The 22,918-nt window shown below is 40.5% G+C and overlaps 2 protein-coding genes across 2 annotated transcripts; one reads left to right on the top strand and one right to left on the bottom strand.

The window, feature by feature from the left end:
- Positions 1 to 10,915: 10,915 nt before the first annotated feature.
- Positions 10,916 to 14,356, top strand: LOC139304527 (somatomedin-B and thrombospondin type-1 domain-containing protein). Its single transcript, XM_070928463.1, has 5 exons — positions 10,916 to 11,141; positions 12,186 to 12,380; positions 12,900 to 12,978; positions 13,599 to 13,775; positions 13,977 to 14,356. Exons 1-5 carry the CDS (start codon positions 10,916 to 10,918, stop codon positions 14,092 to 14,094), a joined length of 795 nt encoding a protein of 264 aa, XP_070784564.1. The 3' UTR covers positions 14,095 to 14,356.
- Positions 14,357 to 14,677: 321 nt separating this feature from the next.
- terf1 (telomeric repeat binding factor (NIMA-interacting) 1) lies at positions 14,678 to 19,282 on the bottom strand. The gene is made up of 10 exons (XM_070927896.1): positions 19,099 to 19,282; positions 18,312 to 18,407; positions 17,620 to 17,747; positions 17,299 to 17,385; positions 17,037 to 17,186; positions 15,832 to 15,941; positions 15,708 to 15,734; positions 15,506 to 15,603; positions 15,313 to 15,383; positions 14,678 to 15,166 (listed from the first exon to the last, which is right to left on the bottom strand). Exons 1-10 carry the CDS (start codon positions 19,280 to 19,282, stop codon positions 15,005 to 15,007), a joined length of 1,113 nt encoding a protein of 370 aa, XP_070783997.1. The 3' UTR covers positions 14,678 to 15,004.
- Between the last annotated feature and the right edge of the window lie 3,636 nt (positions 19,283 to 22,918).

Genomic DNA, 22,918 nt, shown 5'->3' with positions numbered 1-22,918 from the left:
GGGTCACTCACAACCACCAGACATTAACGAAGCACATTTACTCAAGAACTGTACCAAAGTATAATCCTGAGGTACTTGTACTTTACTTGAGTATTTCCATGTTATGCTACTTCAGACGTCTCCACTACAGAACCTTTAGTTACTAATCACTTAGCAAGTAAATGATGTATTATTATGGATAAAGATGAGACTTAACTGATCCCCGGGCAGTACATAGAGAAAAATAAGCCCCACCTTTACCAGCTGCAACAATTAAGTGATGTCCACTTTAATGCATCAATAATTATTATTCAATAATATAATATAATTCTGAAATGAGCCATTCTGCATAATGAGTACTTTTTGTATATTTTCATGCTAATACTTTTGTACTTTTACTGAAATACAATTTTGAATGCAGGACTTTTACTTGTGACAGAGTATTTCTACACTGTGGTACTTTTATTTAAGTAAAGTGGAACAGTTACACTTGAAGATAAAGGATACCAGAATAGACAACTCAAACGGTAGGCCTACACTATATGTGCCATTATTCCGGCCTTTTTTTAAATTATTGTGTGCTGGTACGGCGGGTTCTTATTTCTCTTTCTTCGATCTATGTGTAGGTCACCTAACTTAGCCAAAGATGACAAACAGGAGTCAGAGAACAATGACCCGGAGAAGGACATCTGTGGGAGACACTTTCTTTTTGATAAGAAATGTAAGGATTGCGGAATAGGAGTTGCCTTTTAGTTATTACAGTTGAAGAGATTAAGATATAATAAGATTCTTTGTATTTTCCCACAGAAATATGTTTCTCACTTTTCACCTAAGAATTTAATTGGTTTTAAAAGTGGATACACTTTGAGTTTGAGGCCTGTTCCTGGATTGTAACCTGACAGCCAGTAGGTGGAGTTGTCATCACACATAATGAAAACCGATCTCATGTCAGTGACTGCAAGTGTAACATTGATACTTGAGAGCAACGTACAGATAGGCTATTACAACTTTACAATCAGAATTAACAGTATTTATGAATGCAAGAGATTTGCCGTGTTCCTTTTTGTTTTAAAACATCTGTGAATATCTTTATCTGTCTTCATGTCAGATGTGTTCTGATTGGCTAAATCTACTTATCTTTAGGTACGAGGTTCGAGAGGACCAGAACTGTGATTCCTCCCCTGCCAAGAGACTACCATGTGCACAGACCTGGCAACCTGCATCCCTTCAGCCTCTCCAAGGAACTTTCCCACAGCCATGCTGGGCGGCCCTTCACCCTGGGGTAGCCTAACCAGTGGATTAATGTCACTCAGTCCAGCTGTACTCTTCGTAGCATATTTCTGGAGACAGCTGCACAGATTGCAGTAATTAGACTGAGTCACTGTCTCATATATGACAAGAATATGAGACAAAAAAAACCCTCAGCCAGATACAATTGATATTTTGACACACGTAATTTATCTGTCACAAACAGAGGATTTCAAGCTGATTGCTTTTAATGTTTGATATTCTGGCAACATGGTGTGCATGAGTTTCGCTAAAATTGAATCACTATTATTTTGAGATCACAGTCATTTATTACTATTAGTCCTCCATTTGTGGGAACCGTTTGGTTTGATGGCAGTTATTGTAAATGGACAGCCTTATGTTTCATATGTTCATAACATCCTCAATCCTGTCTTCCAGCTACCCTGAGAGATACGCAGCCAGTCCAGCCGTCCTCTTTCCCTCCACGTTAGTCCTCAATGGCAGAAACACCTTCTCAGTTGAGAACTGCAAGCTCAGCAGGTATTTTTGCCCTTATAAACTAAATCAGACCAAGCCAATCAATAGCTCTCTCGATTATTTCTCAGGCCTGTGCCTCTCCTGCTGTCCTTCTGTTCTGCAGGCCTAAGGTGAATTATCCAACAAACAACCTCCCGACTGTTAAAGACAATCAAAAGAGTGAGTTGTTTTGATGCTTTGACTGTGAAGCCAAGACTTGAGTACACGGTTTGTCCGTCCTCAGGTATTTGTTGTCTTGGCAAGTCATGTCTGTTTTGCGAGCGAAAAGGAGAATCCAACCTTCAACCCCTACAGGTTATACAGCTCATGATGATTTATGGGCATCATGTCAATTTTATGGATTTTCCTTCTTCAAACAAAAAACACGGATCATAACAAAGTCACATGGAGAGAGGGAGTGTTTAGTGTTGTCAGGTGGAGTGTGGGGTCTTACCTCAACTGTTAAAGTGCTGCTCAAGTTTTAAAGTGCAAATACTGAACTATTCTCTTTTATTTTACATAAAGCATACTGATTAGCCAAGTGTCCAAGTCTTGATCCCCAATTGATATAACTTCAGTCAAATCAATACTACTCACAAAATGAGATACAGATAAAAAAAGATAATATCTCTTCTTCTCTCCCTTCCATTCATCGCTCTCTGTCTCTTTCCCTCTCTTCTTGCTTGCCTCCTGCCATTACAGCCCAGTCCTATCCGGACCCGATGGTCGGAGCCTCTCGCTCTTTCATCCACAGGATAGCTGAGCTGTCCTCTTCGGAGGGTGAGACAGTGAGACAAGAAAAGCTCAAGAAAATGAGGAAACCTAAAAAACCTCCGTCCTGACAATCACCTTCTTCCCAGTCACGCCGGTTAAGGATCCAAACCTTCGAGTCCGTGCCAACGACGTCTGAACAAAATAAAACATTTATGGCACCGTGTTCATTCCAGTGGCTTGTTCTGACTGCTTGTTTGTCCTCAGTGACATTAGTTTTCTGCTTAACATGGCTGATCTTCACATTTTGGGATTCCTGACCTGAGCTCCTCTCTTTTAGTGACTACATATAGTATTTACTGTGGTAAATTCCAGCGTTTGCTACAATGACGTAGTTTCCCACTCAACATCTGCATGAAAAGATAATTATTTTACTTTTCTGATGGCTTGTAATGGCTGTTATGTAATACCGCCATATTTCCCGCTGTACCATCAATATGTTGATGCTGTAAAGCTTAGATCTCATTACAACAGTGTTTCAAACATTGCCGTTAAAGACTACAATTAATTAGTGAAATGTATATGTACTAAATAGTTTAGCAAAACCATTATTGTGCCTTGTTAAACGTCTTCCTGAAATTAAATAAATTTATTTTTGTTATTGTTAAGAGTTTTTTCCCCTTTGTGAGTTGTGATTTTTGTTCTTCGAAAGGGAACACGGGCTAAAAACAGCTTCCCCTTCCTTTTGGTGTCTATGCTACATATCGACCAGCACAGTAATCAGAATGCCTAAAAGATTGCAATGAAACATAATCTGCATTCCATATCTACAAAACAGACACAAAACTGTGCCCCCAGATCCCAGAATGTGGTACTTTCCCACATAATGCATTGTTTTGTTGCCGTATGGAGGGCAGCTCATGTCTCTGAATGGTCTTGTTCATTGTATTTGACAAAGACAGCAGTCATAGCAATTGTTTTTTGTTAAGAGAGAAATGAGGACTTCATTATGATTTGAGGATGCAGCAGCTGGAGTTATCATTTGTGCTCGTTTAAAAACTGATAATTCAATTTGCACATTGACACTGTTATTTCAAATATTTCTACTTGTTACTGTGCACAGAACTCAGCTGCATCCCTGTCAGTGAATAACTAAAGCAGAAAGGCGAGAGTCGTGATTATATTACATGAATTAAACAGTTATGTGAGCGTGTGTTACAGGTGATAATTGGCGTAAGGTATGAAGCCAGATGCCGCAGCCACAGACATCCTGAGGCAGTGGATAGTTAACCTGGAACACCATACGGACACCAGGAGAGGAAAAGACAAGGTTGTGACTGAAAATTACACCAAAAAAGGCATCGTGTGTGACATTATTCTCATCCTGCTCTAAAGTTTGTTTATTTGAAAGACGAAGTAGAAGCTCACACACCTCTAAACTTGATGACAATAGACATTAACTGGTTTAATCTTACCCTTTTCTTTTTAAGTTATACACGCTAACCTTCATGGTTAACTGAATATTTTCAAAGCACAAAGTCCTTAATAATTTCACTAATGATATGTTTCACTAAATAAAAGTAAAAAAAAGAATACATGTATATGTCCCAGATGAAGTTGTTTTAGTTGTTCCACTTGTGTCTGATGTGTGTTACCTCTCCACCACGGCCATCCACAGCTTTACCCAACACTAATCAGAAGGGCATGGGGGAACAGAGGCAAGACCACTTTGCTGTCACTTGAAGGGTGATAGTATCCTGCAGTCTGTCATTGAAATTGTTCAGAGTGGAGGCCGATGATGGGCCCGAGAGTGACAGATCAAGGCTTCTTGGTGATCTGAAAGACTTTCAACTGGAAGATCAAGGCTTTTGTTTCATTATTTTTTTTGGACATTTTCATTTGATTCAACAAAGTGGAGCCAGAGGAGACGGGAGAGGGAGGGGAGGACAGAAACAGTTGTCAGGATGTGCACGAGATCACTTTGAAACTCAGCTGTTAACTGTGTTTCATTTCACGACGTGTCTCCCTGAGCTCCTATTAAATACAAATGTGATGTTGTCAAATGTTCTGTTTGTGTTCCTCCCTCCCACCCTCCCTCCCTGTGGACAGTGAGGTGTGCATTTCAGGGACACACAGTGACCTAGAAACACAGAGCCATCCCCTTATTCGTGCTAAGTGAAGGGGCTGTGTTCACGCTCAAACGGAGGCCGGGTCTCCCTCTTCTTGCAGGGTTTTTTACCGTCCCTTTCAAGTGTAGTGAAACAAAATGACCTGGAACAAACAGTCAACAATGAGAGTCTTTAATAAGAGCTGTGCTGGGGCCTGCCCACAAGTGGTTTATCGTTTCAATGTGGTTCCATGGAACTCTTAACCAGGACAGCACCAGACGGAGAGTGCAGATTTAAATCAGCCAGGGTTCATTTTGAGCTGCTAAATCTTTTTTTTTTTTTTTTTTTATCATGCTTCAAATGGACATTTAAGGTTCAGGTGCAGATCATTTTTTAAAAATGTTTAATAAAAAGTTCTTGCTTAAATTTGCTATCAAAGTCTTTATGTCATATAGTATTTAAATGTTGTATTTTCTATCAGAAGCAGAAGGTGATGGTAGAGTGTATGTCCCTAGCTCAACCAGTGCTATGGCGAAGAAAAGCCAGGTTGTGTTACTCTTTCACCTGACTTGATATTGTGCCAGTTGCCTCTATCAGCGGGGATCAGAGAATGTAGCCTGTCTGCCAAATTATAACTTTGCCAATGCCTCAAATCAAAAATGCCCTAAATATGTTTGGGTCAGTATGAGAGGGAAAGAGCCAGCTGGGGTCTGGGGACAAAGATCGGTGCTTTATTCCCTTTAAGATGATGTGGATGATGTGTTTGCTGTTTAGTGTGTTAAAGTGGCTGCAATCAATATTTTTGTGTGTAATGTGCTCTACAGAGCTTTATAGTGTCTTTCAGCTCATTTTTTTGGTCTGTAACTTCACATTCTAGGATTCCAGCTTCTCAAATGTGAGGATTTACTGCTTTTCCTTGTTTCACATTATAATACATTGAATATCTGTTGGTTTTAGACGGTTGGTCAGACAAAACAAGACATTTGATAACGTCACCTTGGGCTCTAGGAGATTGTGATGGACATTTTTCACTATTTTCTTATGTTCTGTTGACCAAGCAGTTAATTGTTTAATCGAAAAAAATAACCGGCATTACTTGATACATTTAATACAATAGATCACTGCAGTGCTGTCTTCATCAGGTGAGTTATCTCTCACATACCCACAGTATCATCTCATCTATATACCAGGAAATTAACATGAAAGTCCTCCGGCCAGCCAATAACAGTTTTTTCTTTATAAAGGCTTTTACTCTCCGATTGACACCGCCTCGGTTGTGAAACCAGTTTAGGCTCTAAAGAAGCTTCTTAAAGGATCCTAAAAGATAGTTACACAGTGATCAAAAACAAATGATAGAGCAAACAAGCGACATGTGTCAACATGTGTCCTGGTCCCATAGAAACCTGCGCGTCTGTGTATTCAAGTGGGGCACTCAGAGGTCAAATCAAAGTCTTTGCCATCATATAAACACAGCAAAGCCCCAAAACTATGTCAAATCTATGGCAACTGGGCTTATTGTGTTGTAGTTTCTTGCGCTCTCTGTCTAATCCCTCAAGATAGCAAAAAAACCAAGATAATTTTTCATGGTTTATGAATGTTTGCATACAAGTTTTTACAGCTGCCAGGTGAGGAGGTTTTTTTGATTTTCCCAACATAAATTCCTAACCTCAAAAGTATCTGTTTTTGCCAACAATATGCAAGCCAAAGCATGACTGAGAAATGATGTAAAATGCTTTTCAGTGCTGGTCCTTGATGTATAGCTTTTCATGTTTTGTGATATTTATACACTTTGCCCTTGGCAGAGCAACACACACGTCTAGGGGCCTAACCTTTCTGCTGCTCTCTGACATTTCACAACTTGATTTATGAAATCCACCATGATAGATGCACCCTCTCTCATAGTCAGTACCATTACCAAGTTTCATCTCTCTCAGAGGCAGGGGTCAGTCCCACTCTCCACACCCACGTTTCCTGCCTCATCTGCCTGCCGCTGCTCCTAATGTCTGCATTGATTTACACACATATGGAAGTATGTGCCAAGATGAGCTGACTGATGAGGGGACAATTATCAGTGATGATGTCAGGCTCGGGCAGGGGAAAAACTTTCATCAATATCACTGTCTTTGTTGTCATTACTTTGGCGCGGCTCCAAGGCCAGCCAGCCTGCAGAGCTGCTGCCAGAGTGTCATCATCCCTCTCTCTGCTGCCGTGATCCTGGGGAAGTGTGTTATCATCCATAAACTATCAAACAGTAATGACCTGTAATGAATGGACCTTCATCAGTGGGATGTACTAGACGGCTCATCAACTTGGAAGCTCATGTAAGTGCGATGTGAGGAGCATGATGTAAGTTGTAGTCCTTAGATACACTGCCACAAATGTATTTTATTACTTTTTATTACATGTATTTTTTACAAAATTCTCTGTATTCTTTGACGTAACTTCAAAAAATCTGTGTTTTTCACCTGGATTCACCTGTTCAGCCCCAGTTATCTCTACCTCCACCTGAATACTGTGTTCTGATGACACAAGCCAAGACAAACATACAACTTCTCCACTCTTTAAACAATGACTCATACACCTTATCATGGGTGGGTCATAGCCACGTACACCATTCACGAGAAATAAGACTGAAAACACTTGGACATTCGGACAAATGCACACTAACAAAGTACTATGTTACACATAAACACACAATGTAAAACACTCCTTAAACCCCCCCCCCCACACACACACACACACCAAATGTACAGATGTACTCATGGAGGGAGGAAGTAGGAGACAGCTGAGCAGTTAAGAGGATAGTGGACAAAGGCTTCCATTCATGAGACAGAAACTGACTGTACTCATCAGGAGGAAACAAACTCGGACTAATTAGACTGACTGGCTCTTTAATTACATATTTGGTTAAGGTTAAATATTTTTGAGGTCATGTTATTTTTGTATTGATGTTACATTTTGGGTTAAATATTGGATTTTGAACACCAGTTTTAGAGCAGAAGTGGCCATTTACCACATATTCGCGTTTTCATTAGTTGCTGTAATGTCAAAATATAGAGGCTTTTTGAGCAATCGGGTTTTTACAAGACTCTATTATATATGTATCCTAGTCAGAGATGACATCATCAGCATACCTTTACAATGTGGAGCAAAATGAAAACGTGAATTCTGGAATTTGTCAACAACGGTTTTGAAACTATAGCAACCCAGGTCAGTGGTTACCATGGGGACAGCCACAGTTTGCATTCCCCACATAGGCGAGATGGAGCTAGGATTCACCCTGCTGTCTCCTTGACGCCCAGTGCAAGAAGTGGTGGCACGCACACACCGACTAAATCCGATCCGATCACTATGTCTTGTATTTGTCAAATCAAATTAGTTGTGTGTATGATTGTCATGAATTCAGTCTGTGACATGGCAGCTTGTGACAGAGTTTGAGGACCATAAACACACTTAGTTACAGGTCTCTGTACAGGGTCTTAATCCCCTTTCCCTTTCTACTCACATACACTAAGAAAACCCCAAGCAGGGTGCGTTACTGTGGGAAGTCTGATTGTCTTTGACAAGTGCACAGTGAGGGCAGGAGGTCCAGGGTTGGGGGCCTGTCAGATGTAAAACACACATGCTTTGATGTGCACTACCAACGTGCTGGAGCCATAGCAAACAGCTGTAAACCTTGCATCAGTGGACAGATCAAATCAGCACTGAAACTCCAATATATGTGTGTGTTAGCCTTAGTGACATTTTAGGGGTGTTCCCTTTGGTTTTCATAAAGCGTTGCTAAACTTACACTTACAAAATATACATCCACTGTTTGGAAAACAGACACCTTCTCAAAATTATTGAAAATAAGTTGAATTGTTTATGATAAAGTATGTAAGAGGATAATTGTTGATTATCATATGAAAATATATCATATTTAATATTTGTAGATTAAAATGACCAAAACACAGTGGAGTACTACTATTTCTGACTCTGAGGTCAGTCTGGGTTCAACCCCCTCAAACTTTACTATACACTGATTCAGACACATGCTCCTCAGTGATGCTGCTGCTGATGATTATGGTGAAGATGAAGGCTATTACTGTCGCTTGACCTACCTGCTTCATGGCGAGAAGAGGAATCAAAGGACCCAAACAGACCCCCCTCTGCTCTCCGCAAGCTGTTTCTCAAGACGGCAGAGGCAAAGTATCCAGATTATTACAAATATCTGCTCCTTCTATAGTGGTAGGCGTAGGGAGGCCTCATTCCCTGCTAATGCTCCCTGCGGAGGCCTCATTTGTTTCCCATGAGATGGAGGAGGAACTGCTCAAATAAAAGCTGACCCTCTTGAGTTCACAACATCTTCAGACATTCAGGCTCCCTGCACAAGCATACCACTGAAACATGCTGCCAGTGCTCTCCAAAATTACATTAAATTTTTCCAAAAACTTCATATGCATGAAGATTCATCAGTTATTGGAAAACTTCCTTTTGAACATTGGGTTTTGCAGTGATATGGAAATTTTCTTTCAGCACCACATGAATGTAAGACTAAAAATAGGGCAAAGGAGCAAATGGGTTATCAGCTTTTACATAATGAAATCCTCACATTAGACATCATAAGAATAATTTCTCCTTTAAGAATCTTATTTTCACTCAGAGCAGCAAATCTAATCGTCCTGTTAATCAATCATCCCTCGGCGACAAGCTCCATCCTAATGAGATAAAACAATCTCGCCTTGCTAAGGTTGTCATGGACATGCCTCTCCAGAATTACAGTGTATGAAATAAATCTGTCATCTGCCGTTCGCCTGCACTGTATGTCAAGAGTTATGAATTAACGCCACACCCTGGTCTGCAAATAACGTCATGTACACTGGAGCTCCAGCTCACTGATTCACAGCCCTGCATCAGGACTGCAACTGAAAGAATTCACCTGTTGTACGCATGCTGTCTCACCGCAGGTCCTTTAAGAAATAGTTTGACAGTTTGAGAAATAGGTTTATTTGCTTTCTTGCCAAGAGTTAAAAGATCAATACCATTCTCTTGCCTGTATGCTAAGTATGAAGCTACAGCCCGTTAGCTTAGATTAGCATAAAGACTAGAAATGGAAAAACAACTAGCCTGGCTGTGTCCCAAGGTTAAATCAAATGTGCCCACCAGCACTTTAAAGCTAATTAACATTTATATCTCATTTGTTAAATCTGTATAAAAAGTGAAGTGTAAAAACGTCAGGTTGTAGTTTTACAGGCATTATGTGCTGGACTATTTCTTGGCCAGGTGCAGTCACTTCCTGGAGTCTTGACACTTGTCAGGCAACATGTTGTTTTTACAGTTTAGTAGGGATTAAACTAATTATATATAATGTATTAATTAGTGAACTTTAGAGGAGCTGGTAGGTGGATTTTTAAAAAAATTGGACAGAACCAGGCTAGCTTATGCTAAGCTAAGCTAAGCGGCTCCAGGCTGTAGCTTCATATTTAGTGTACAAATATGAGAGGTATTGATCTTCTAATCTAACTTGTGACAAGAAGTCACAGCCTACTTCTCAAAATGACAACAACTAAATAAAATATCAGATAACTAACTTATCAACTAAAGGTACAAAGTGTAACAGAGAAAATAATTTCTGAAGTTTTGGGATTTCTGGTAGATTACAGTAACCTGAAAGAAAGGGAGAAAGGAAGAGAGGTGAGAACCAAAGGGTGGCTTTACAACGCTCAGCGGGCCCCCCTGGCACAATTGTCTGGAGACCTGCCAACGGCTCACATTCCTTCCTTTCTTTTAGGACTCAGAGGTCTGGGGTGGCAGAGAGTGGCTGAGCAAGACTTGGCATCAGGGTCACAGTAATCCTGCAGGGAGAGGGTTAGAAAGAAAAAGGATAAACAACAATAAGACAGGTGAGAACGAAGTATGAGAGAGAGAGAACAGAAACAGGAGGTAAAACACACACCGAACCAAAGCTCAGCCCTCCCTTGCCCTCATTGTCTCCTCCCTTGTTTGATCGACTGAAGGGAGGTGCTCAGCTGGGAACAGGGGGAGAGACACCAGCTCTGAGGGGAGAGACACAATATGAGAGACATGGAAGCCTGATCAGAGCTGGAATGGGGTGTTCTGTGCTGTAGGTTGCTCTGCAGACCTGTTTCTGGAGGGGAACAGAGGGGCCGGACACCGGAATTCCAGGTCACAAGGGCTCCTGTGGCAGAGCACAGTCGGGGCTGGGCTGGTATTCCAACCTCTCCCTCTCACGGTCATGAGTATGACAGATGTAGAATAGGGCCACGCAGGGAGTAAATATATGAGTGGTAGAGTGGTAAATTATATATTAGGGCAACTAGTGTTTTACTTCAGGGGTCTGGCCTGACCCTCTCATGATGGGATCCTCTGTGGAGCTTGCCTTTTTACTGCTGGTGGTTTCTACTCTGGGAGAGAACCACCTGGTGTCTGGGGGTTGTTCAGGGAAATGCTGCCCGGGCAGAGACTTGAGCTGTTTGGCCACCGACTGGAGGATGGACCGTGTGTTTGGAACATGCTACTGCGATGAGGGATGTGTCAGGACCAAGGACTGCTGCTTCGACTACTTCACAGAGTGCCCAGGTGAGGGATGAATGGAGGGAGCGCTCTGAGCGTGAATGAATCACAAGAGGAGGTACTGTTTATTGTTTTGCACACACCTTAACTTATATGACACCGGTGGGAGATAACCTGATAACCGCATGAGGTAACCTGAACTCTTGCTGAAGGTTATATTTTCAGAATCCGTTTATCAGACAGAAGACAGAGATAGTTGGAGAAGAAAGATTATTTTCAGTACCTGGTCGTCACTGGGCTACTTATCACATATCTCTGATGACACAGAGCTGGCAGAGGTGGATACGCTCCAAATTCATCCACGGCATGTGAAATTGTTTGTGCACATTCATCTTCACCATTGCAAAGTCCTGTCAAACTCTGGTTTGTTTTGTATTCTTCACCTTCAACATTTATTTTTCTTCTGCAGCATGTGTCATGGCTGTTCCATCACAATAAAAGGCAATAATCAGTCCACCAAATAACCAAGGCAGATCTGTGTCTAACCTCATTTCAGTGGACTGGCCCACATAATGGAATTAGTAGAAATATTTGAAGAATGTGATTCTGTCAATCAGTTGTAGCAATTACAGTTCCAGTCAAACAAGCCGAGCGTACTTAATATGTGTTATAGACCGGTAGTTGCTAAATCTGCATGCTTAATACATCAAAGCTTGATCGTCAAGCACAGAGAGCAACTGAAAAGAAAAATCACAGGACTTGGTGATTGAATGGGTTGCTCACTTGGCGTGCTCTCAAACTACTTGTAGTAGAGCAGGAAACACTAATTCAACAAGCCACAATCAATGCTTCATTGATCTAAAGTTATTTCCTGGATATTTAGCTCCATTACACTGTTTCACAGGAAAACTGTAATTATGCAGTCTGCGAGAAAACTGCAAGGTTTAACTGTTGCTCAGAAGCGTCACCTCTGCACACCCTGTGAACTTAAGGAGTCCATGTTAGTGTTAGGTCCAACATCTCTGTGTTTCACTGCAGTTCGATTGTTTTGCTACCACAGAGGATATCCTGTAATAATCTTTCTCCCACAACATGGGTGCCAACATCCAGCTCAGGACTGCGCTGTGAGCGACTGGAGCTTTTGGAGCGGCTGTGCTAAGCCCTGCCAGCCCTCAGAGCGAGTCCGTGTCCGACACATAGAGCAGCAGCCCAGTAACAGCGGAGAGCCCTGTCCCAGCCTGAAGGAACGAGGCGGCTGCAGGGAGTACAGAGACCACCAGGGCGGCCATTGTGGACGCAACTCAGGTTCATGAACATTCCCTGGTTTTACTATACAAGTGCCCTTGGTCTTTTAGATGTCTAAACACAAATTCAATGGACATAGTTTAACCTCACACGACCAACTCTGCAACCAGCCTAGATACATTGCCATCTAGCCTAGATGATTAGATGATTAAAAGACGGAAAACTTGCACAGTGGGTTGCAACTTGGTTGTATGGTTGCAAATTGGGTTAAATTTTGTTAAAAAGTGAAACTTTAGTAGATTCCTATATCATAGCTTAGCAGTTGATGCACCATTTAGAGTTTTTTTTGACAAAAAATCTAAAAAAGTAACTTTTTTGGGCTTTGTTCAGCCAAATTTGATGACAATTGTTCAAAATTTGTAGGAGGGGCAGTGAAAAAACAGATTTGGACAAAATTCTAAATGGCGGAAACACAATCCAGACGCAAAATGCTGTGGTTTACATGGGTAGATTCGTCTGGACCCACATAATCCAGGAAAAAATGTTGTACAGAAATACTGAATTGGTTTCTCTTATCAGGTCCTGCATTCATCACCAGCATGGAGTTTGGCAAAGGACGGCCCAAGCATGACAACTATGGAAACCCCCTGGACCCTGGGTAGGTTTCATATCATGCTCCTAAAAAACCTTCCTAAGTACTCTGAAACTGCACACATATATCTCGGTATTTATATATCGGTATCTTTAAATTCAAGAGTTGAAAAGATCATGAATGCTGCAAGGGGTTAACTTCATTTTAGCATTATGCCGTGTAATCCAAGCCATTTGGAAAAAAGATAACCTTTTCTCCATCTGCATGAGCTACCAGTAGGTGTTTGCTCACCTGGACGTCTGTCTACAGACCATTAAATATAGCAATGCTGAGAGACTGCCCACAACCCTTTGAAATGAAATACTCAGACTTTAATAAGGGCTGTCACATGAAAAGTACATGCACAAAAGGCCTAGATGGCAGTCGGTGAGTTATTGTGTGCAGCTTACAGTGTACCCATTGGCTGCATGATTGTTATTCCCATCTCATAAGGGGCGTGGCCATGCTTCACTGAATTAGGAAATTATTAAAGGAAGCAAATGATCCCTGTGCCAGTCACAAACTGGGTGATGATGTCCTCCTATTGTGTACATTAAGTGTTTACTTTATTTCTATCTTGATTCATCGATCCTAATATCTCAGGAATGACTGCGAGACCCTCATGACTTTGCCCCTACTCCCCTCAGGTTCTGCGTTGAATTCACATTGGAGTCCCGGACACCCCACTGTACAGTGGAGAACAGGCCACACACACACTGGATGCGCTACATAACAGAAGGCTTTAAAGTGTGTGTGGCATGTGAGCCTCCTGCCATGCGCAACAATAGTGGCAGCTGCCAAGGAGACGGTCAGGAATCAGACAAGTATGAAGTTATGAAGCTTTATGTCTTAACTCTTAACCAATTTGTCAAACAGCCATATTATCCAGTTCCCACCACCCTCTACAATTAGACTTGATGTGCCCTTGAGCAAGACAGTGAATCAGTTAAATGTCATCTGAATGTGTGAAACTGTACATGGTGGTGTGAGAACCATAAACATTTGGGGTTGTGACTGTGTTGCAGAGAAGCTGTGCTTCACTGGCAGGCGGTGGGGAACCATCAGTGCAGCGGGACATGGAAGAAGATCCAGAAAACCCAGCAGTGCAATTGTCCACCACAACACAGCTTCGTCTTCATCTGATCCAAACACAGCACCACAGAACAATGCTCTGATCTGGTGTCCACAATAACATTTCACAGCCAAGCGCTCCTCATCAGAGAAACTGAAATACTGTGTTCAGATCCGACGCCTCAATCCCGCAGGCTTTCAATACTGAGAAGAGACTCCCCGGTGGTGCAATGCAATTATGCCTAACAAACATGCTACACATTGATATAAAAGCATGTTCAAGTCACAGCAGTCACCATGCACATTTCCATTGTTCTGTGTAACTTCGCAGCATACTGAGTAAAGACACTTATATTTGTACAGTATTTACCTTTTTCTAGTACATGTGAAGAACCTATCAAAAGTGATTTAGCCTATGTTTATTGAACGTATTCAGCAAAAAACGTTTTGTGTTGAGAGCCCTCTGGTGGTATGACATTTTCTTGGTGCAAATACAGCAGCAGCAAAGCCACACACACACACACACACACACACACACACACACACACACACACACACACACACACACACACACACACACACACACACACACACACACACACACACACACACACACACACACACACACAGAGAGAGAGAGTTAAGTTAAGCCAACTAATCCCATGTTTTGTTTTATTCACAGGCAATCTGCTACACTGTACAATTTAGAGGGGCACAGTTACAAGTATTATATCAAATGTATCCTATCATAGAAGGCAATGCAAATAGCCCAATTCATTTTTCTGTGTTGAGCTCCCTCTTGTGCTATATTTTCTTGGTGCAAACAGCAGCAACAAAGCACAACACTCCAATAACATAAAGGAACATCTTCAGCAATTAAGCCATGGGCTGAAAAGGGTTAAATGAGGGGATCAGTTATGTTAATGTTATTATTTACAGGTAAATTGCTACATCATACAAGTTTGAGAGGCACTCTCCCTCTTCAGCCGACTTCATGTGCCCTCATTAGAACTCTCCAGCGGTCTTTGAGCATGGTGCCAGTGCGTCCTTCAAAGTCATAATCCATTAATATGCGAGACCACTTCCCCTGGCCGTGACGTTTAACACCATTCTTGAGGTACTTGTCCAGCTGGGGTGTCCATTTCTTCACAAAGCAGAAAACAGAAACTCATAAGTTTATAGATTCTCAGGAATCCGACCCAAATGAAAGGTAGCATGCCTCACATATTCCCTTGATTTGTGATTCATTAACTAGACACAACATTGAATGAGGAGTGTGGACTAACTCACCTGAGGTGGTTTCCTTGTTTTTTGGATCTTTGAGGTGTCCACTGACTTCTCAGATGTTATCCGAGATAACTCTGATGGTGGGAGGTTTAACATTCTCTTTAGCTGTTGTTCACGCTCAGAAATATATATGAAATAAAATGTGCTGGTGAATGTATTACTCCATTTTATAGAAAATTATGAAAATAAAACTTACCATTCTTGGAGATTCTTTTGAGAGAGACAAAAGGCTTCTTGCATGAATCAGGTCTCCATAAATCAGTCATTTTAGTTGACAGTAGTCTCCGTTTTGTTCTGTGGAAGTGTAATACAGTAAGGTAAAATTATTTGTTACCCCACATATACCTAGTGTATACTTCTTATTGAAAAGACACATTTCCACTCTCATTTCTACTAACCTCACACATACAGTGTTCTCCTTTTTCCTGTTGGGACATAAATGTTCAGTATATTGTTCAATACAGGACAGAAATGTGCAAATTTCTATAAATACAAGTGGGGGCGTTTAAGGTTATTTCCTACTCTTTATCCTCTGTTGATTCGTCGGCTGGTTCTGATAGAGAGCCGTCCTGTGTCACCACGTCCTCCAAACTCTCAATGTTCTGTGACGACTGGACCATCTTTGTGGCTGCCTGCAACATAAAGTATGTTAGCAAATATTACCTTTCTATTTTCTTCCAAAACAATTAACTTTCAGGTTTAAGTGTTGGTGTAATACAAAAGCAAAACTAATGACGCCTGTCATTACGATACCCTTCTAAGTTTAACCTTGGTCAGCAGCCTCTATGTAAATCATTCTTGAAACTTTCATGAATAAGCGAGCCTGTTAGACCCCGAGGAAGGCTCTGCTGAATGTAGCACTTTGCCCTTCCAACTAATTTTGATGACAAATTGTCAATTAACTATGACTGATAATGTCACATCAGCACCTTCAGTTGGTCAAAGCGGCGTTACTCAGGAGGACGAGAGCGTAGCTGAACAGGTCTGCGCACAAGATCGAGAAAATTTATTGACTGCAGCTAAAATGTGTTTGCTAAACCTTGCTGTTAGCCAGAGCGAAACATTGGACACCTCATGTACTTGCTAATGAAATCATGTGTAACTGAAGAAGGTCTCCACCTCACAAACAGCTGAGCAGCAAAAACCTGAATTCTTTTCACACTTGTTCAGATTAAAAGGACAGATGCAACAACTTCAAAATGATTTCATGATATGTTGGAAATAAGAGTTTTCAAGCATCAAACAACCCTCAAACTACATTTTTCATTTGTGAGCAAGGAGGGGACTAATCCTCTTGGTCGATATCTTGCACCAACACTGAATGATGTCTTGCACAGCTATTCTCATTCCTAATTTTACATTAGCATTACTCTTACACGGCCAGTATTATAAAATTGTTTACTCTCATCATGAACAGACTGAATAAATCCTACCATGGGAAAACTATTTTCAAAGTAACAGGTTAACACTTTGCCTTTCTGCAGTCCAATGAACCTGAAGTATGATTAAAATAAAAAACTGTAGTTTTCTGAATGTCCCAGTCTAGTCGTGTACAATCTGTTGAAACACATTCAATGAAATGAATACACGTTGAAGGAAATGTATCTATGGTGTGGGCAGGCATTTTTTTGAGCTCCAGGTAGAGGTGGATTGGGCTGATTGTCAAGCTGGTCTATACATTCTATGAACTAGGCTGAACTTGGAAGAGGTGAGGTCAGGTCCTGTACCTTGAGAAGGTAGTCAGAGGGATTCTTCTCCAAGTAGGCATCCAAGAAAGATTGTATTGTTTCCAGCAGGCGGCTGAAGCTGAAGCTCATGAGGAACGGGTGGTAAGTTTCCCTCTGTGTCACGATTGTCGACAGCTTAACTCCCAGGTTCTGTGGAAAAACATTAGTTAGTTAAGCATTCAAATCGTTCTAGGACAACAAGTATTCCAGTTATTGACTCTGTGCTTTTGAAAAGAAAAGAGACAATAATGGACATACACACCTGTGGGAAATTATGTTTTTTCTCAAACCACTTGAGGGTAGAGGAGGCAGCAGATCTTTGGCCTTTCTCCAAGCACACAGCCACAGCCTAAGAACAGGGAAAATGCTTCAGACACTTAAACTCAAAATGAGGACAAAGCATCTCTGTGTGCCATCAGGACTTTAGCCGTGCCTTTTCCTTGATATCTATCCATTATAGCCAGCAGAGCGTACGTTCTCCAGAATTAATCTCAACTCATTAAATCACACCAGGACACATTTAAAGCCATGTCTGGCCCTTCTCCTGTGCAAATACACCCCCCAAAATAATCTGTATGATTACCTGGACAAGCAAAAGGATGGTAATGTTTTTGAACAAGCTTTCGTCTGCCACAGAGTCCTCTAGGTCTGACCATATTTTGGCGGCAGACATCAGAGGCATCACACTGTCATCCTCTTCAAACTGGACATCTGGGGAAAACCAGTGTATTACATGGTAAAAGCAGGCTGTTAAGATTTTTTCCAGAATGTGTACATTTGTAGTTTGTGTGTGTGCAGAGTAAAGAAGCACAGGACATATTTTGAAACCATGTGATTTAACCATTTTAGTTTCATGTTACTTTTTTTATATATTACAGTTGTTATAACAAACTAGGTCATCAACATATTGACTCCTTGTCTCTAATATCTATGCTTTTTTTTACATGAGCTTTAATCTCATAACATAAACTGGAAACAGGTCCCCAAATAATCAACACTTTTGCTCATATAAGTGATATAAGTGGCTTACGACTTTCGTATGTATTACATACATGTTTTTGTGTGAATGACAAAGTTTGAATAACAAATGGATGTATAATAAGACGTTGCTGCTGTTTTCATGGGAATACATGCTGCAAGTTATAAAGTAGGTTCTGACCACTCTGCAGTACTAACACAAACCAAACAGTATCGCTTCACAGACATAACGTATGTCGATGTAGAAAGGTGTATAAGAGGGAGGCCGTAATTCAGCTTCTGACTGCTACAACTTACCCAATTGCTTTCCATGCATGACTCTTGCAAGCAAGGCACCTATCCTCATTTTCTCATCTTGGAGGTCTTGTTTGAGAGATGGACTCTGAGTAATGGCTGAAAAAGCAAAGATAAATAAATTCACAAAATAGTGTTAGCCACTTGGTCTTCAGAAACTTCACAACGATCCTGTCTCTGTAGAGTTATGTTATTGTAGGAACTCACAATGTACTGCAGATTATTACTACTAGCTACTGGGGTATGTTTCAGGAGTTTTAACCACAGCATGGAGGTTAGCAACAGCGGTGTTTGAATCTTGAGGTGTCCTAAAATGACTGAATTTATCCCTTAATATTAATGGCGTTATGTTATCGCATAAATTAAATCTTTTCTTGCTCCCTCAGCACCACCGCCCTCATACATTTTTATTTATACATTGGGCGTTATTTCAGCAGTCTTTGAATTTTCTTAGAGGCTGCTTATGAAGTGCAAAAATGAGAAAGTCGTCAGCTCAGGAAAATCTTAAACTTTATTTTGTTAATCAGTGTTTTTACAATTTCACCTACTGTTACAGGTTACGCTAACAGCTAGCTATGGCTAGTTATTTTAAGAGGTTGTTCCTGTTTTGTCAAATTGTGCGCACGAATTGTTAACGTTAATTCGAGTTAGCTTAACTAATTTTATAGAACTTGTATCGCCGATATCTCCAGACTCGACAGAGATGCTGCCTGGATAATTTAAATAAGTGGTTAAAGTTAGGAAAGTTAAATAGCTTATGCTAATGGTTTGTTGGCTGTGGATAACTCACCCTCGAAAGTCGAAAGTGTTTCATTGAATTCATCAAGTTTGCCTTCCTTGAAACGCCGACACAGACTTAGAAACATAAAGTCAAACATCCACCCAGTAGCAACAGCGGTAACACGGGAAAAACTGACACTATCATCTGTACAACTTGCATCTGTAGCGCTTTCATTGTTAATTTCAGGCCCCATGTTTATATTTGCGGTTTCGTTCATCTTCTGGAAATAGTTTCATTTCTTCTTCTTTGGAAATTGTTTGATTTCCGCGCGCTTTGGTGCTGTGTGTTAGTTTGTTGTCGCTTCACGACGTGCAGCGCCCCCTGGCGTTTAGGAGGAGTAGCTGCAAAAACTGTTTTCATACAACTCAATGTATCAGGCACCTAAAAAATAAAACCCCTGTAAACTTGTTTGGACTCTGTCAGAGCAAAGTTGACTCAACTACACAGCAGTTTTTCCAAGTGGTGATCTTGTATTGGACTGCATTATAGTGAAATATGTTTATGTAAACGAGTCTGGGGATACATTTTTTTTCCCAGGCAGCCAGTCCATAAAACGAGATTAACTTGTTTACTATACTATGCAGTTTGCCAAAATGCAACCCAGGCGACACATGCTATGGCTTTGAGCTGACTTTGAATTCTGCCACAGAATGAAGCTTGTAAAAAACATACATTTTACGTTATTAACATTGGCTTAAAAACATAAGAAATCCACACACAAGAAGGCTCCTTCCTTCCTTTGCAGCTACACCTGAGACACCTTTTAGACATTTAGCAAAAATAATGCAGATATCTTCACCCACCTATTATATATTGAAGCTTGTTATGCAACAGATACTGTAATCCTAATCCTATGTGATACAATGGATGTAATAGATCCAATAAATACAAAGTAGAGAAATAATAGGCCCATACATTAGTTACTTCATTGACTTACTTATTGTACTTTCTTTTAGAGTGTATGGGTTCCTTCAGTTTTTTCATTCAGACATTACATGCCAGAGCTTCTGGTTTTGAGATTAGGGGGCGTTTCTTATGTTCAGTATCACTGCTTGGCGGCAGTACACAACTGAAATGTGGAGATCCATTAATTGCATCTAATGGAAATGGAAAACATTTCCCTCCAGTGATAAATGATTTATCAACCAGTCATGCCAGATTGCTGAGTTGACTGCACTTTTGGATATGAAAAACAACTTTGCATACCTTCCTGCAGCAAATGCAATATCAGTTTTAATTAGTGCTATGTTTATTTATAAGCCCATATATTTGTATCATATTATGTATCCTTCATAAGTAAGACATGCATCCTGAAAATGCACTCTACAAACAGCTGATTTGTAGAGTAGAAGAACACCAGACGCACAAACACACGAGTTATATACACATTTATTTGTTATTCTGCATATGCTAATAGACGTAATGGGGTACAATGCTCTACAGAAATGTTGACATACATGTACCATAACAAAGTGTTCTGTGGTCACATAATTGTTTGGACTACTACATGCATACAAAGATGTAGCTTTGTACAGAAACAGTCTGTAGCTCAGAAGGTGTCTAACGATAATGTTCTCCAAAGCTGAACAGAAAAACAAACCAAAAACAAAAAAATGTAAGAGGCAGAGTACACAGAGAAATAAGAAGAAACAATGCTTTATGCATTTTAGGGAGCAAGGTTCGGTAAGCACGCATGAGTGACACGGACAACAGCCATTCTCTCAGAGAAAATAAAGACACACACCCTCTCCACTCTGTACAGTATCACAGACGATAATGCCATTGTGAGACAGTAAGACAGAGCAAAGTCCATTTGCTGTCAGCTCACAGAATTCATTTCAGTATCCACACAAACATCATTCCAAGGGAATATAGCGGATCAGTCCAGATCCCTTGTTTCTCTACCCATCCTGTCAAAATGAAGGATTACTTGAGGCTAACACAGAGACGTGGTTACTACAAACAAGGGATGAAGGAAAAAGGTTCAATTGAAAGTACAGGAAAAAAAGAGCTTTAACAAGAAGGTTCTCATCTAACCTTCCCTCATAAAGAATAAAAAGATGAATGAAAACCCCAAACAACCACCAGTGATCCCGCACTTTACTTTGGAGAGTACCAAAGAATCTATCTGTGTTTTCAAAGAGGGATCAATAATTTAACATGAAAAATAATTCCACGAGCTCTCACATGAATCTGTGATAATGGAGTTAAATGATGTTGGTCTGGGCATACAGTATGTACACAGACAAAAGGAAATATGGACCACAACTGATCACTGATGCGATGTTACCATTTGGAAGGACTCCCTTGCACCGCTCCTGTTAACTCTCATAGCCTTCCCTTATCCTCGCCTTCCTTTTACTCACTGATCACTGTCCCTGAGGGCATGCCATGGGGCGAGAGCCTCTTAAACTGCAGGGATTGGAGCACTCAATGGTGTCAACATGGGAAATAATCAGATGTATCAGTTCAGTGACCGTAGGGATCTCTTCCTGCCTGTCTGTGGTCAGTTAGACACATCACTCCCCTTCTGTCTATTTCTCAGCTCTTAATCTCAAACAGTCAAACCTCTGTCCTTTTGTTTGTGCTCCTTCCTGCCTCACTGAACACTGATGGGGGGTGAACACTGAATGTGGTGCACAGATTACCCAGGAGGAGGGTGAAATATTGCCGCTCCTTCCTCCAGGAGCCAAGACATCAATGTGGATTTGACAACATCACCTTTCAAAAAGTACAGAAGTAACTAGTTGTAGACATTAGCTGTTAAAGAAAAAACAGAGAATCTATCCAATCGGAACATCAGAGAGTTATAGAAAACCTGAGAACTCAATAACATTACTTGTATCTATTACATAAAGACCTGATTTCTCCTATAAAATTAGAATTTTCTGTACAGTGCTATATGAACAAAGCAAAATGACTTGCTACCTTCTCATAAACAGCAGTGTTATGAAAAGGCATGCATCATTTCAACCACCATATGGCAGGAAATTGTGGTCATGCTCCATTTTGGTTTAGAAAAAATAGAATCATTCTCAACGTTAATTCACAAAAAACATAAAATCCTTTGTGTGTGGCCATTGAAATGAGATTATCTTAATATCTTCCAAAGACGTTTGTTAGATTTGTATGTAAATCTAACAGCAATATAAAAGGCCAAAAGTGGTCAATTTGGATCCCTATTCCCACAGATAATCAAATTTGAGGTCCTTTGATATCTGGCATTAAGCATATGCCAGTCATATAATATGAAAAAGTAAAAGTCAAATTCTCATTTGCATTGTTTGTGAGATTCTGGTAGTTGTAATACTGTTTTGCCTCATATTAAAGATATAACATTTGAAAAATACAAGTAATTTCTGCCTGTACACTTACAAATCCCAAAGACAGAAAATAAAGTGCCACAATTCTTGGCCTGCATAGATTGCAGTATGCGGTATTGCACATTCCACACCTCTCTGTGAGAACAAAAAGACATGATAATAATAAGAAAAAGAAAGAAAACAACAAAACAAACAACAAAGAATTCACCCACATACTTCCTCTCAGTACCATTCTGGTTTGTGTGGCTTTCACAAACACACTACGAGTACACTCAGCCAAGTGTCATGCTGAAACAATAAACAAATATTCCAGCAATAAAATTGGAATCAAAGGCAACATACAACGGATATTTTCAGTCAGTGTAAAACGAAAGCGAGAAAGAAGACGAGAGAAAAAATATACTCCTTTGGGTTTAAGTTTGACTGAAAATAGTTTTGTTCACAATAAAACACAATAAATTACAGTCCAAGATACTACGGATATACAAAAAAACAGACGCCTTAAA

This window comes from Enoplosus armatus, chromosome 21 (assembly GCF_043641665.1).
Source record: "Enoplosus armatus isolate fEnoArm2 chromosome 21, fEnoArm2.hap1, whole genome shotgun sequence".
NCBI classification, from domain to species: Eukaryota; Metazoa; Chordata; class Actinopteri; order Centrarchiformes; family Enoplosidae; genus Enoplosus; species Enoplosus armatus.
Note: the sequence above shows the minus strand (reverse complement) of the source record. Positions and strands in the feature narration are given on the sequence as shown.